This window comes from Anguilla anguilla, chromosome 10 (assembly GCF_013347855.1).
Source record: "Anguilla anguilla isolate fAngAng1 chromosome 10, fAngAng1.pri, whole genome shotgun sequence".
Lineage (NCBI taxonomy): Eukaryota > Metazoa > Chordata > Actinopteri > Anguilliformes > Anguillidae > Anguilla > Anguilla anguilla.
The window spans coordinates 33,016,798-33,029,656 of record NC_049210.1 but is presented as its reverse complement, the minus strand read 5'-3'; the positions used below and the strand labels follow the sequence as shown (position 1 = coordinate 33,029,656).

Below are 12,859 nucleotides of genomic sequence, written 5' to 3'. Positions count from 1 at the left end.
AATGCACAGTGTAATTATTCCATCCTGACAATGGACACCAATTAAAGTGCTACAGTACTTGTGCTTAAAAAAGTGCTTAGGTACTACAGTACTGTAGGGGGAAGGGGAGGGGTCTGCTGGTTCTTGTTTTTGGTGTGTTTTAACACCAATTATTCCTTTAAGTCACTACTTGGTTAAAGAATCCACACACTTCATTCTCCAGGCCTTCGTTGTCTGCTGATTGAAAAGAAACCACAAAAACATGTAGATTCTGCAGTGGTCTAGGACCTCCACTCCTGATTTAATGCAACTGTGATGCAGTTATTCGTTGTGTAACTCCTTGTGGAATGAGTGAAGAGTGTTTTTGTAGACCTCTTGAACAATACCTTTTGGTGAACAGATGTACGAAGCAGCTCTTACTTACGTCTGTGTTACCCATGGTTACGGTCAAAGCAAACTGCGCTTAGATTGCTCAAACCCCTCAAGTGCTGCGGTTTTCTAAAGGGGATGTTTCAATGGGCTGTATGGGAACTTGAGGTCCAGGGAAAAAAGCACAGAAGATAATAAATAATGAATAATAAATAGACAAATGGACCAAGGTTGTGAAGGAACACTTGAGTTCAAGCCTCTACTCTAGGTGTAAATGCTCCCCTCCAATCAGACAATGCGTGGTCACCATTATAGTTTACAGGCCCCATCTTCCTGAAAATCGAATGGAAAAAAAACTGCATGTTATAATTTTAACCCCCATTGATGAGAAATGGAACATTCCAAGGAGGCGAGACTGAGATGTCATACTGGGGCTGCAGGGGGGGGAAGGTGTTGCGATCACGGAATGGGGTGGGACTCCTGCAGTATTCTTTTAGGCCCTATCCAGGTGGCTTACAATCCTTCCAATTCCCCATATATATTCATTCAAATAATATTATACTATTATACTCAAAGAATATATATATATTCATTAAGTGAGACCAGCATGCCATTTCAAATGCACACAACTGAGTGGGAAAAAACAGAGAACGTCAGGTCGGTGGCTGTCTGCATACAGACCCGAGCATGTGACCCGAACCCATCCAGCGTCAAGCAAAAATTCCGCCCGCGTTAGTCTGCTGGTCGCTGTGGAAACCGCGAAGACGAGCGCAGTCGCGCTGCGGATGACCGCGCGTGAAGAGCTTTCTGTTTCCTTCTTTTTTTCCTCTCTCTCTCTCTCTCTCCGTGAACCTGATCCGCGCGGCGCGGCTACCTCGCAAGTGTGCGCGCGTGGGCGTCCGTGGGCGTGTGATTGAGCACCGGCAGGCTAGCGGGGTAATCTCGGCTATGCAGGAGCGCGCGGCGGGAGGGGTACAGCAGATCCATCCTGCGGCTAGCGGGAAAGCCTTCACGCCAACACGTGTCAGACACAGATAACCCCGGGGTCGCTCGCATTTCAGGGATCGCACGAAGCCCGGCGGCTGAGGCGCGTACCTGACCAACCGATCGCAGCAAATACACAAGAACAAATACGTATAATCATGTGGCTGCATCTCAATGTGTAAAGCGTGCAGACCTGGCGAAGAGGTCTAGTTGTCGTTCAACCAAATACTATAACAGGCAAGACGCATGATCTGCGCGACTTTGATCATGGTATGATTGTTTGTGCCAAATGTGGTGGCTCCGGCATCTCAGAAACAGCTGCCCTCCTGGGATTTTCATGCACTTACAGTCTCTAGGGTTTACAGAGAATGATGCAAAAAAAAAAAAAAATATATATATATATATATATTTATTATTTAAATAAATAAATAAACATCCAGTGAGCAGCAGTTCTGGGTGCAAAACACCTTGCTACAGAGAGATGTCAGAGGGGAATGGGTAGACGCGTTCAAGCAAACAAAAAGACTACTGTGGTATGCAGGGGGGCACCTGTGAATGCACAATATGTCAAAACCTTCAGCTACAGCAGCAGAAGACCAGGCTGAGTTCCACTCCTGTCAGCTAAGAAGAGGAGGATGAAGCCGCCGTGACAGCAGCGGATGTTGAATATTTTTTACATAGAGTGGTGAAGGGGCGGCAGGCAGTTTTGCCAGGGCGGGGTTCTAACACCCAAAGCAAAAGATCAGTTTTGGTGGCTTGTGAAAGATAGATCTGCCTCTGCCAATGAAAGTTAGTGAATTGATAAAAGACACACAACACAAGAATCACAACGATGTACCTTAAATATGATATCATATATTACCTTTAACATGATACAAACATCAATTTATTGCACTTACACACAAATATTGTACACCCTCACGTAGCCGAGATGCTTTCCTTTCAATGTCTGTGCATGTGTACCATCCATGTAGCCTCTCGAACACTGAGAAACTTCAGAACACAACAGCAGCCAACACGGCTGGCTCTATTTGAAAAGGAACAATGCAATGCTCTGGATATTTCAAGGGCGTAACTTCAGTTTGAAAATACGGGGGGTGTTGAAATTCATAGACACAAAGAACTGCAACCCTGTAGGGGGGGGCCCGGAAGAAATTTTCAAATAGAACAGCTGTGAAATGATCGTTTCTGGTGAATTATAAGGAAAAATTCTACAGATTGCTGTACTGTTTGTTACAGAAAATATTGGCTGAAGTCGCAAAGCAGTCACACCAAAGTTGATGAAAATCACAGAAAACAGAATGTTCTTAGAAATAGCCTCTAACAGAATGTTGCTAGAAATAGAGCATGTTCAAATTGCATTACAAAATAAAACATGGTTACCACGTGTCCGTTTTTCAAAGTTTCTTTAAAGTTTGTTTTGGTATAATATAGGGATGAGTATGAGCAATGGATAGTCCCATTACTCGCCGGATAAGTGCCTACTCGATCTTCTTTATTTTCTCATAAAGGCTATGCATGTACAACTACGTGTTGGAACTTGGCTCCATTTATTAATTTATAATATAATATGTAAAAGAAAGGCATTAGAATGAGTGGATATTTCTTCATCTAATATGAACAGAATAAAGCACATGTATATCTTGAAATGGCTGTTTTGATTTCAGTTATGCTTTTTGTTGGTAGGCTGTTGTATAAGGGGAATAATGTCCGAAGGGTTGAGTATTATGCAGTTTGAATGCCCAGTGCTGAGGCAAATGGCATGAGGAGAATTTAACACCTTTGACAAATGTCATGAAAACAGGCCTTTCAAAATATGCGATTCCTTTGCAATGGAAACATTACTTCAAGTATTCCAGCAAATATCCCATTACCCCCATACCAATTAGCAGTGAACGTGTCCTTCCAGTACCTCAACCGGGTTACCTAATATTAAAATTCAGTTGGGTCTTAAGTCAAAATGGTCTCAAGTGGTCACTTAACTTTTTCAGAATGGAATCCAATCCAAAATACTGAATACTGAATGCTTGAATTCACGGGCAGTGAGGGAGAGCAATTTGTGCAGGGGTGTATCCCCATTTCGTCCAACTGATGGGTGAATGACACAACATAATATGGGTGAATGAAATAACATAAATAATGGATTTTTCACATATTTTCTTGCTTATTTTAAGAGTTTAGGCAGCACGGTCACATAGTGTTGAATGAAATTCTGCATTAAATTTTTAGGGGTTGGGAAGGTGGGGTGGCAGTTGCGGTGGGAAGATCTACAGTTGGCAAGTGATCAACAAAACTGGGTGACTGAAGATTGGAAAAACGTTACCTTATGGCTGAATCTCGACATGCCAATGGTAGGGTCGGGATTTGGCATTAACAGCACAAATTCATAGATCCATCCTGCCTTGCATAAACAGTGCATGCTGCTGTTAGTGGTGTAATAGTAGGGAAACGTTGTATTGGTAAGTGGGACCCAAAAGCCAACTATCATTTGAATGCCACAGCATACCTAAGCATTGTTGCTGACCATGACCCTTTATGGCCACAGACTACCACAAAGCATGCATCATCTCAAGCTGGTTCCAATAGCAAGACAGCGACTTCAGTTTACTCAAATGGCCTGCACGGTCCCCAAATCTCAATCCAATAAACACCTTTGGGATGAGATGGAATGGGAGGTGCGCATCATGAATGTGTAGCTCAAAAAGTGCATGATGCTAACAAGTCATTATGGACCACAAATCCCTAAGGAACCTTTCCAGCACCTTGTTGAATCCATGCCATGACGAATTCAGGCTGTTCAGGAGGCAAAAGGATGTCCGATCCAGTATCGATAGATGTTCCTAATAAAGAGGCCACTGAGGGTGTATGTGTGTGTGTATACTGTATGTATATGTACTATATATATATATATATATATATATATATATATATATATATATATATATATATACATACATACACACACATATACATACACATACATAGATTAATACACAGTAAAAAAAACTGTAAAATTTTCTTCACCAGTTAGGCCTATTCATTCACATGGCTCGAACACGAACACGTGAAGAGAAGTCAGAACGAGCGCCTTGGCAGAATTTATTGATTCAGTGTGCTGTACTTAAGAAAGTGGAATATCAGTGTGTTCCTGAGGGCTCTGTCAGAAAAGGAACTCACCACAAAAGAGTTTCAACCCTTCACAGACCCGTTGGGTTTAAGTCACCCAGAATTGGCCAATCAGATGTCTGTGACACTGCCTGCAGGCACTGTGCATGAAGAGCACTCCCCGGACGCAGTGACTGGGCTGGTGGCTCTTTGAGCAGGAAGAAGTGTTGGCAGACACGAAAGACCTAATTCTCTTCGGAAAAACTGCCAATCCGGGGGCTTAAGGTGACGGATAAAATCCCTGCGGTTCATGGGGCACTGACGCTGCAGGGCTGGTGCGTGCAAACGTTCCTTTTGCCATTTTATACTCCGGCACTTTCCATCTGCCACTCGCGGCAAGGGCATGACATGCTAACAAAGCGTCAGAGGCTAATCAGCTGACTTCATTGCCACCGCTATCAGTGTCACTCAACAAGAAGAGGCACCACATGCCGACATCACTGAAACAGCACATTAAGGAGGCTACATCAGACAACTGAGAGGATGCTCAAGACCAAGGCTTAACAGGTTGCACACAGACTGCAAACATACATGCAATATTTCAACTCTTAAAAATGTTACAGATCCATGAAACTTTTTAGTAACATATATTCTACATATATTCCAAAGAACAAATCACAGTTTAATAATTTTGTCCTGAATATTGATAAGAATAGATGTTTCCGTTCAAATCATCAGGAATCTGCAGTTGTGAAATGGTGAAACGAGTCCCATGCATATCTGTCTACAAGCTAGACAAGACAACTTATGCATGTTTTCATAAATATACAAAATGCCCCTAAACCGTGAGCCATATATTAAATTTGATATTGATTTATTTCCAGAGGTGGCAGCTATAAAAGAAAGGTTAAAAAAAAAAACTATACATATAAAATCATATTTCCTTTTAATAGATAGTCTTGGAGGGAACAAAAGTGATCACGTGTTGGCCATAAATCAACAGAGATGAATGAATAATTAAATCTCACCTCCAGAGTTACTGGATGAAAGGCCTAATCGCAGAAGGAAATAAAAGTTGCATGTATACCTCACACAACCTACAAGCAACAATGGAAATCATACATAGCCCTGCATAGCGCTTTTTATTATGAGATCACGACTGGTTTGCTGCAATATTACAAGCAAAAACGCACACACATGAAAATTTAAAATCTGTCATGAAAATTCCAATTTTTTTTTCTTTCACTTTGATCAGAGCCCTATTTCAGATGCTTTCAGAGTTCTGCATGCCTGTTGCTCAGCTATGTCAGATCCTTTGGAATCGCAAAAAGGGAGGGAGTTCTGTGGTCTGCTGTCTGCGTTCAGCTACTTCGCTGAACACATACCTTGCGGCTCTGTGGCTGATTGACTACGGCTTCGTTAAAGCACTTTACATGAAATCACTACTGATTGCTGCTATATTACACACACATCTTGTGTTCTTGGTTTAGAAATATAAAGTGTAGGTAAAATGTGAGGACTGAATTTTTCTACATAAGCTCTATTCTGCGCAAAACCTTGGTGATATGTGTATCAGTGCGTCTCTGGCGAAAAGATAATCGATATCAAGAGCACATTTTCACTGAGGGGTTTAACTTGCATTAGATTTTTAACGTTTGTCAGGCCCACTATTCTGTATATTTAGGCCTTCGTTCGACTCTCATAGGCTGTCCGGTGGGTAGAAAGTCTCTCCGATGCTCGAGTGACGCGCGGGGAAGCACAACAGGTTTGTGCGTTCGCATCGTGGGATGGACGGACTAATGGCATCACGAAAACTGAGTGAAATACGCCCGTTCATCTAAGTGAGGGGGCTAGGAATTCTCAGCTCGGTATAGTGAAGAAAAATCGCTCTGTTTTAAAAGAAACCCGGGATACAGCTGCAAACAGTAAGTTTCACTCGTGCAATTATAATACGACATCAATATCCAAGGGAAACACGTCAGTCAGAGCAAAATTGTCTAAATCGGCCAAAATAAATGCTGCTGTCCCCAGTACCAGATAAGATGCTGCGTGTAAACCGATTTGGCTTATTTTTCTAACTAACAGCTCTTCCAGAGGCCAAGTACTTGTATGGTCCACACGCTCAGAAAGTGAGACCCGAAATCCAGATGTGCGGCTCAGGGAACTGGAACCGCGAGAATTTTATATTCAGTTTATGCGGCTTAATGACGGACCACCGCTCATGCAATGCGACCTCGCTGATCTTTGCGGAGATACCTCAGCTTCAAAGAATATAAACGGTCGACATTGTCTTTTCAAAATAACACTAGGTACATAGACAGCCTGGAATCGAAGTGTTTACCGTTTAAAACTATTTACTACAAAATATATCGAGTCTGAAAGGTTTGTTTCCATATGGGGAAACGGCGATATTTTCATATTGATTGTTTTACGTAACAGCAGTAGCTTTCAACACTCAAAACCAACTTTCATTGCCATAAACGCAGGAGCTGTAAACTCGCGTTGACGCTGGTGCTTCTGGATATATCTTTGCTTGCATCTCCTTTTGGGTGAAATCCCGTCCCGACATAGCAGCTAATTGTACAACCATTAGTCATCATTGCCGGTCAATACTTTTAATGTCATACACCCCCCCCCCCCCCCCCCTCCCCCCAGAAAAAAACGCTGCTCACCTGCTTGTCCAGAGTTTCTTTGCTCACCGCGGACACTTTCGGCGCGGGGACCCTTTCGCAAGTGCATCCCTCTAACAAATAAATCCCGGATGGCCGAGCGCTCTGGTCATTTTCGAAATAAAACAGGACATTTTGATACAGTGCGAAATATTTGTCGTGCCATCGGCTGTTTTCTGTGGTCTTTTTGCTCAGATAGCCGCGCTTAGTCCCTTCTTTGCGCGCAACCACTGAGAGATACAGTGCATGCCCCTCATTGTATCGTACACTTTTCTGCATTTTCCGTCTCGGTTTTAAACTGGATCTATTAGCCCGACACCATGTCAGAGAAGTCTGCCCCCGTTGAAGATCACGCTGAAAAGGACTTTTAGTATAAAAAGAGAAGGTGATGTTCAGAACTGTTGCGCGTGGAAAAGTTGGTTAGCTGCTCAAACGTGTTGTGCGGCGCAACCCATATCCGAACGAACCCCAAAAGCGACTTATCCAAATGAGTAAAACAACCAATCCATGGGAGAAAAACTTAACTTTTGAACAGAAATAAACGTCAGAACAAAGCCACAACAGGATCGTATATCGTGCACGCAGCAGAGCACAAAAAATGAGATCCAGGGAACAGACGGTAAAACAGAATCACGACTGAGATCAGCTCTAATCGCCTTTGACACCAATTTAAAGAGACAGGTCTCTCAACTCTACTGGCTGGGTTATTTTGAGTGGATCTCGGTTTTAAGGGGCGGACAGCGCAGTTCAAGAGAACTGATTTGCATTGCTAGAAATAAAGGCGGAGCGTAGCCACACGCTTGGTCAATTTAAATGTGCAAGGTTTTCATTAGGGAAACTGTCTATGAATAATCTGGTTGGTACCCCGGAGTCGACGCATTTCAGTCTGTGCCTACGCAACCAGAGAAACCCATTAGCATTTCTAATAAACTGCTTTCGCTTTTTTGATGCTTTCGTTCTTAACTGGATGGTATACAGATATTGTAATAGAATGGTGCAGGCGTAAGCAAATGTGCCTTATATGTATTTCTTTACTTTGGAAACTGTAGCAATGTTTCGTTTGTAGTGGCAAAGCAAACAATAAATCTGGAAGCTTGCATACAGAAACTAGTTTACAGCCTTAATCCAACAGAATTATTTATGGATAGTTGCTGGCACGGTATGGTGAACGAACCCCTTTTGATTAATGTCAGTAGGCAAGATGTAGTAGGCTATCTTTAATTGCTGTTGCAGGAATTTGACTGGTACCCAAAAGAGAACAACAGGCCAACTGCACCAGCAGAAACTACGCTGAACCTGCACATTTAACTGAAACTTATGTTGGCAGTGAAGATACAATTGGCTGAACTGTACTTTAAATTATCGATGAAATGATGTGGGGTATAAATCTGTCCACACGTATTAAATGCAAAATATGGCTTATTAGTAAACGATCGCACCAATTTGTTAAAAATTATAGGCAAACAATATTAGCCTACATTGATTATCTAATGTGTAATATTGCTTTGAGGGTGATGCGGACTGCAACATACAGACAAGTAATTATACTAAATAAATCCTAAATCAAATCACATCGCTCGATTATTATTTTTTTATTAGGCTACATGAGCAACCTGATAACGCCCACAATTAAAGAGCTGTAGATTGCCTAAGCTTCAACATTAATTAACTTATTACGACCGTCACGGCAGCGGTGTTAAGTATTAGGCTACCTATCTAAGTAAATCAATATTTCCCTTTATAATTTGTAATTACCAGCAGATCATGCTACACGAGGTTCGAAACTTCTACTGAACTTTTATGTAATCGATATTATTTGCAGCGTTTCCGAAGACACCGTTTTACGTGTCTTCAACCTGTGTGTAAAATGCGCACACCGAGACTCAATGCAAGCCCTTTTTGTTTTAGACGAAAATACAAAACGTTCGTTACATGTGCAATTTTTTCTCTGTACGGTCGTTATGTATTTTTCCAATTGTGTATAGATACTTACTTGGGAAAATATAATATAATATAATAATTAATTCGGACTCCATATTCTTGAAGGAAAGCACACACGTAGCCCATGTTAACATTAATTAACTGACACCAGTCACCTTTCCTGAAAGAGTAAATGCGTAATTTAAGATGATTATTTTCACAGAACTGGGTTTGTATAGGGAGAGTAGCCATAGAAGTATGTTTTTGGACTTTACTCATTAACTTAATATTTAGCCTACTACTAGCACATTTTACTTTAAACACCTTTGACATGTCAGTAGTGATACATAGTTTGAATTACATTCATAATTTAATCAAGTCGGATACAATTAAACCGAAGTACATACAGTCCGATGACACATCAATGCCACCTAGTCAGTATAATTGTAACAGATGTGCAGAATAATTGTAACAGTAAATTAAAACGCATTATATTGCGTGTACTCAAGTTTTTTTTCCTGCACATACTAATGATACGCAAGGAACCCCATTTCCAATGGTAACATGAGACCAGCAACAATCTCAGTTGAACACATGAAACATTAAACACTGAACACGTTGACGAATAAAATCTATTTATTTAATAGATATTACAGACCCTTTAAAATGCCTAAGGTCTCCCCAAAAGGACACTACATGCAGATGGTTTTCAACACCATTGAGTGTCCCTAATCTCCCAATCTGAAGCCCTCTCCATCACGTCCCTGTGCACCAACCCTCTCGTTTTCTCTTTAGATGGCATTCTGAAAACATATATCAGCAAGCATGTTGTTTGTTATAGCAACTCAGAGGTGGCATAACTGTAAAAGCGGTTACATTTAATGTATACAGACGGGAACATCATGTTTTTTTTTGGTTACCCGGCATCCAATTCCCACTAGAATACACTGAAAACCAGAATAATGCTTCTAGGACAGATAACTGTTTAAAAATTATGTATGATTTGATTTATTGTAAATAAAAATATACCCGAAAACTTCCCAAATATTTCCTGCAAAGGTTATTACATTGCACCGTTCCTTTGGGAGTTGGTAGAAGACTGAATTGCACACGTACAAACCTGAAATTACTATGATGGCCGCATTCTACATTAAGTTATTGACCATGTTACATTTATGGTGACTCTCCCCTAGTGCTGGGGAAAACGTATACTATTCAAATATAAAATTCATACAAAATCCATCATGTATAAAATAACACTTTTTATATGCTGACATCACAAAATTGTAAGATTTTCAACTTTTCCCCCAAAAGTGCTAATTTCAGGCATGCACAGTGGTAGAGAATGCACAGGACACTTTGTGGTAGAGAACACACAGGACACTCTGTGGTAGAGAACGCACAGGGCACTCTCTGGTAGAGAACGCACAGTGCACTCTGTGGTAGAGAACGCACAGTGCACTCTGTGGTAGAGAACGCACAGGGCTCTCTGGTAGAGAATGCACAGGGCACTCTGTAGTAGAGAACGCACAGGGCACACTGTGGTAGAGAACGCACAGGGCACTCTGTGGTAGTGAACGCACAGTGCATTCTGTGGTAGTGAACGCACAGGGCTCTCTGGTAGAGAACACACAGGGCACTCTGTGGTAGAGAACGCACAGGGCTCTCTGGTAGAGACCACACAGGGCACTCTGTGGTAGAGGACGCACAGGGTTCTCTGGTAGAGAACACACAGGGCACTCTGTGGTAGAGAACGCACAGGGCACTCTTAAACAACGCACGGGGTAAGCTCTGCGCAGTTAGCATGTTTCACTTTTTATTCTCATTTCTGTGGCAGGAATGGAGAGAAGGCCTGGTCATCCCCCCATGGCAATGCACTGACAGCTGGGGCAGCTGTGCCAATGTTCAGAGAATAAACCAGTGGAGTTACACAGGTGCCCAGAGTTTACAGCGACCCTCCACGAGAGAGAGAGACTCTCACACACTCATGCACACACACACACACCCATCTATATACGTATACAAATCCACATGTATACACCCATCCACACATGCATACTTATGCACTAATGCAAACCTGAAAACATGCACAAACTAGCGCACAAAAACACATAATATAATATAATATAATATAATATAATATAATATAATATAATATAATATTTGTAGTTTGCAGATCAGATCTGCACCACAGGCAGTCTGTTGGAGTGTGTGAAAGGACTGAATGAATTCATTTTAAATCAGCAACTGATTCAGATTTTATTCATTAATTTTTAAAAATAAATTCGGAAACCAACGTGAGCCTGAATATATCCAATTCCCATCCCAATCTGCAACCTCAGCCGTGTTTGTGCGCGTACCCCACTGTCGATTCAGGAGAGCGTAGACAACCACGGTTCCCCTTGGAAACACATGGTACCGCCAGCTGCTTCTTTTCACACCGCAGGCTACAGCCAATCTCGCTGGAAGACCTTTGATAAGCAGCTCTGACAGGCAGCGCACGGGCACCCGGTAGACCAGCGGGGGGTTGCTATAGGGTGATGAACGCGGACCCCTAACCGACTGAAACCTCCCAATCCCTGGGTGACGTAATCGGCAATTGTGCATCCCCCTACGGAACTACTGACTGCAGTCAGGGGTGGCATGATCCGGATTTGAGCCAAGGCCGTGAAGCTCAACTAAGTCAGATTAAAAAAATTAAAATAAAATAAAAAAACTTCTTCAGCCGAAAAAACAATAAGCTCCTCGGCTCTTATCCTGGGGATTAAAAGCAAAGCATCAGTACTTTACAAGGGAGAGAAGAATGGCTTTTGCTGACAGTGAAATCATAGGACATTTTTACATTTCGTCGGACTGACATTTTTATTGCGTACTGAACAGCTGAATACCCAAACAGTATAACCAGCACACAGTCCATGGCATTTAATAATGTTCTGAAGTGTATGAAAATACAAGCACCCGTATCCCCTTACAAGGCCTACGACCATTCTGTCCACAGGCTGTGTGAAGGACGACATTTTGAACTTCCTGCTAGCCTAGTCAAGGAAAAACACAGAAAAAGACTGTCAACACTGCACTCCACTGAAACTACTAACACAGGCAATTGTTCGTGCGTGAAAGAGGTCATTACCATGAGGAAAATTAAAAACAAAAAACTGGGAACCACAAGTGGTAATGAGGACAGAAATTTGTGCACAGAGGCCTTCATTTTAATCAAGGTGTCTTTCCCTTTCCAGTTAATATAAATTAATAACCGACAAAGCTCCAATGTGCAAATAGGCCAGCTTGGGAATACTGAATAAAGTCCACATGGTCAAATCCATCAAAAATGGTATTTTATGGCATTTTAAAAGATGCGGTCGAGCTCACTTTTGACAGACGTGATGCTTGGATTTCATCCGAACGTGAACTTCGCTAGAAAATCCGAATCATACCCAGCTATTAATAAGCGTGTTCACACACGCCAGCACACACACATACATATACACACACAGTCAGAGATTTGTGCATATAACAATTCCATTTTATTCCCTTTTCAGGAATTTGACTGCATCCAGCTCTGCAGCGCCTCTCGGTCTTCAATGTTCCAAGCCTCCAAAAATCTCTTCTTACTTTTCCTAGAAACAAAAATGAATAAATATTGTTATTGGTTACTGTCGCATTCGGTCGGGTAGAATGGATTAGTCTCGGCATCACCGATTGGTGGAGAGAGCACATGCACCTGGGTTGCGTTAACCAATCAGTCCATGTGCTTAAAGGTGTGCTCCTCACCAGTTCGGGGTCGAGACCGGGAGCACACACCGAGAAAGCGGGTCTTCGTTTGTCAGGGCACC

The 12,859-nt window shown here is 42.1% G+C and overlaps 2 protein-coding genes across 5 annotated transcripts in view; both read right to left on the bottom strand.

The window, feature by feature from the left end:
- The window catches only part of rasgrf2b (Ras protein-specific guanine nucleotide-releasing factor 2b), a 69,972-nt gene extending 62,072 nt beyond the window's left edge, over window positions 1-7,900 (bottom strand). For both annotated transcript variants that reach the window (XM_035379591.1, XM_035379592.1), the window contains exon 1: window positions 7,110-7,900. In XM_035379591.1, the coding sequence (XP_035235482.1) occupies window positions 7,110-7,385 (276 nt within the window). In that variant the 5' untranslated portion in view covers window positions 7,386-7,900. The remainder of the gene's footprint in view (window positions 1-7,109) is intronic.
- A 4,446-nt stretch (window positions 7,901-12,346) lies between these two features.
- Window positions 12,347-12,859, bottom strand: part of msh3 (mutS homolog 3 (E. coli)) — a 59,849-nt gene continuing 59,336 nt past the window's right edge. For all 3 annotated transcript variants that reach the window (XM_035379594.1, XM_035379595.1, XM_035379596.1), the window contains exon 24: window positions 12,347-12,643. In XM_035379594.1, the coding sequence (XP_035235485.1) occupies window positions 12,562-12,643 (82 nt within the window). In that variant the 3' untranslated portion in view covers window positions 12,347-12,561. The remainder of the gene's footprint in view (window positions 12,644-12,859) is intronic.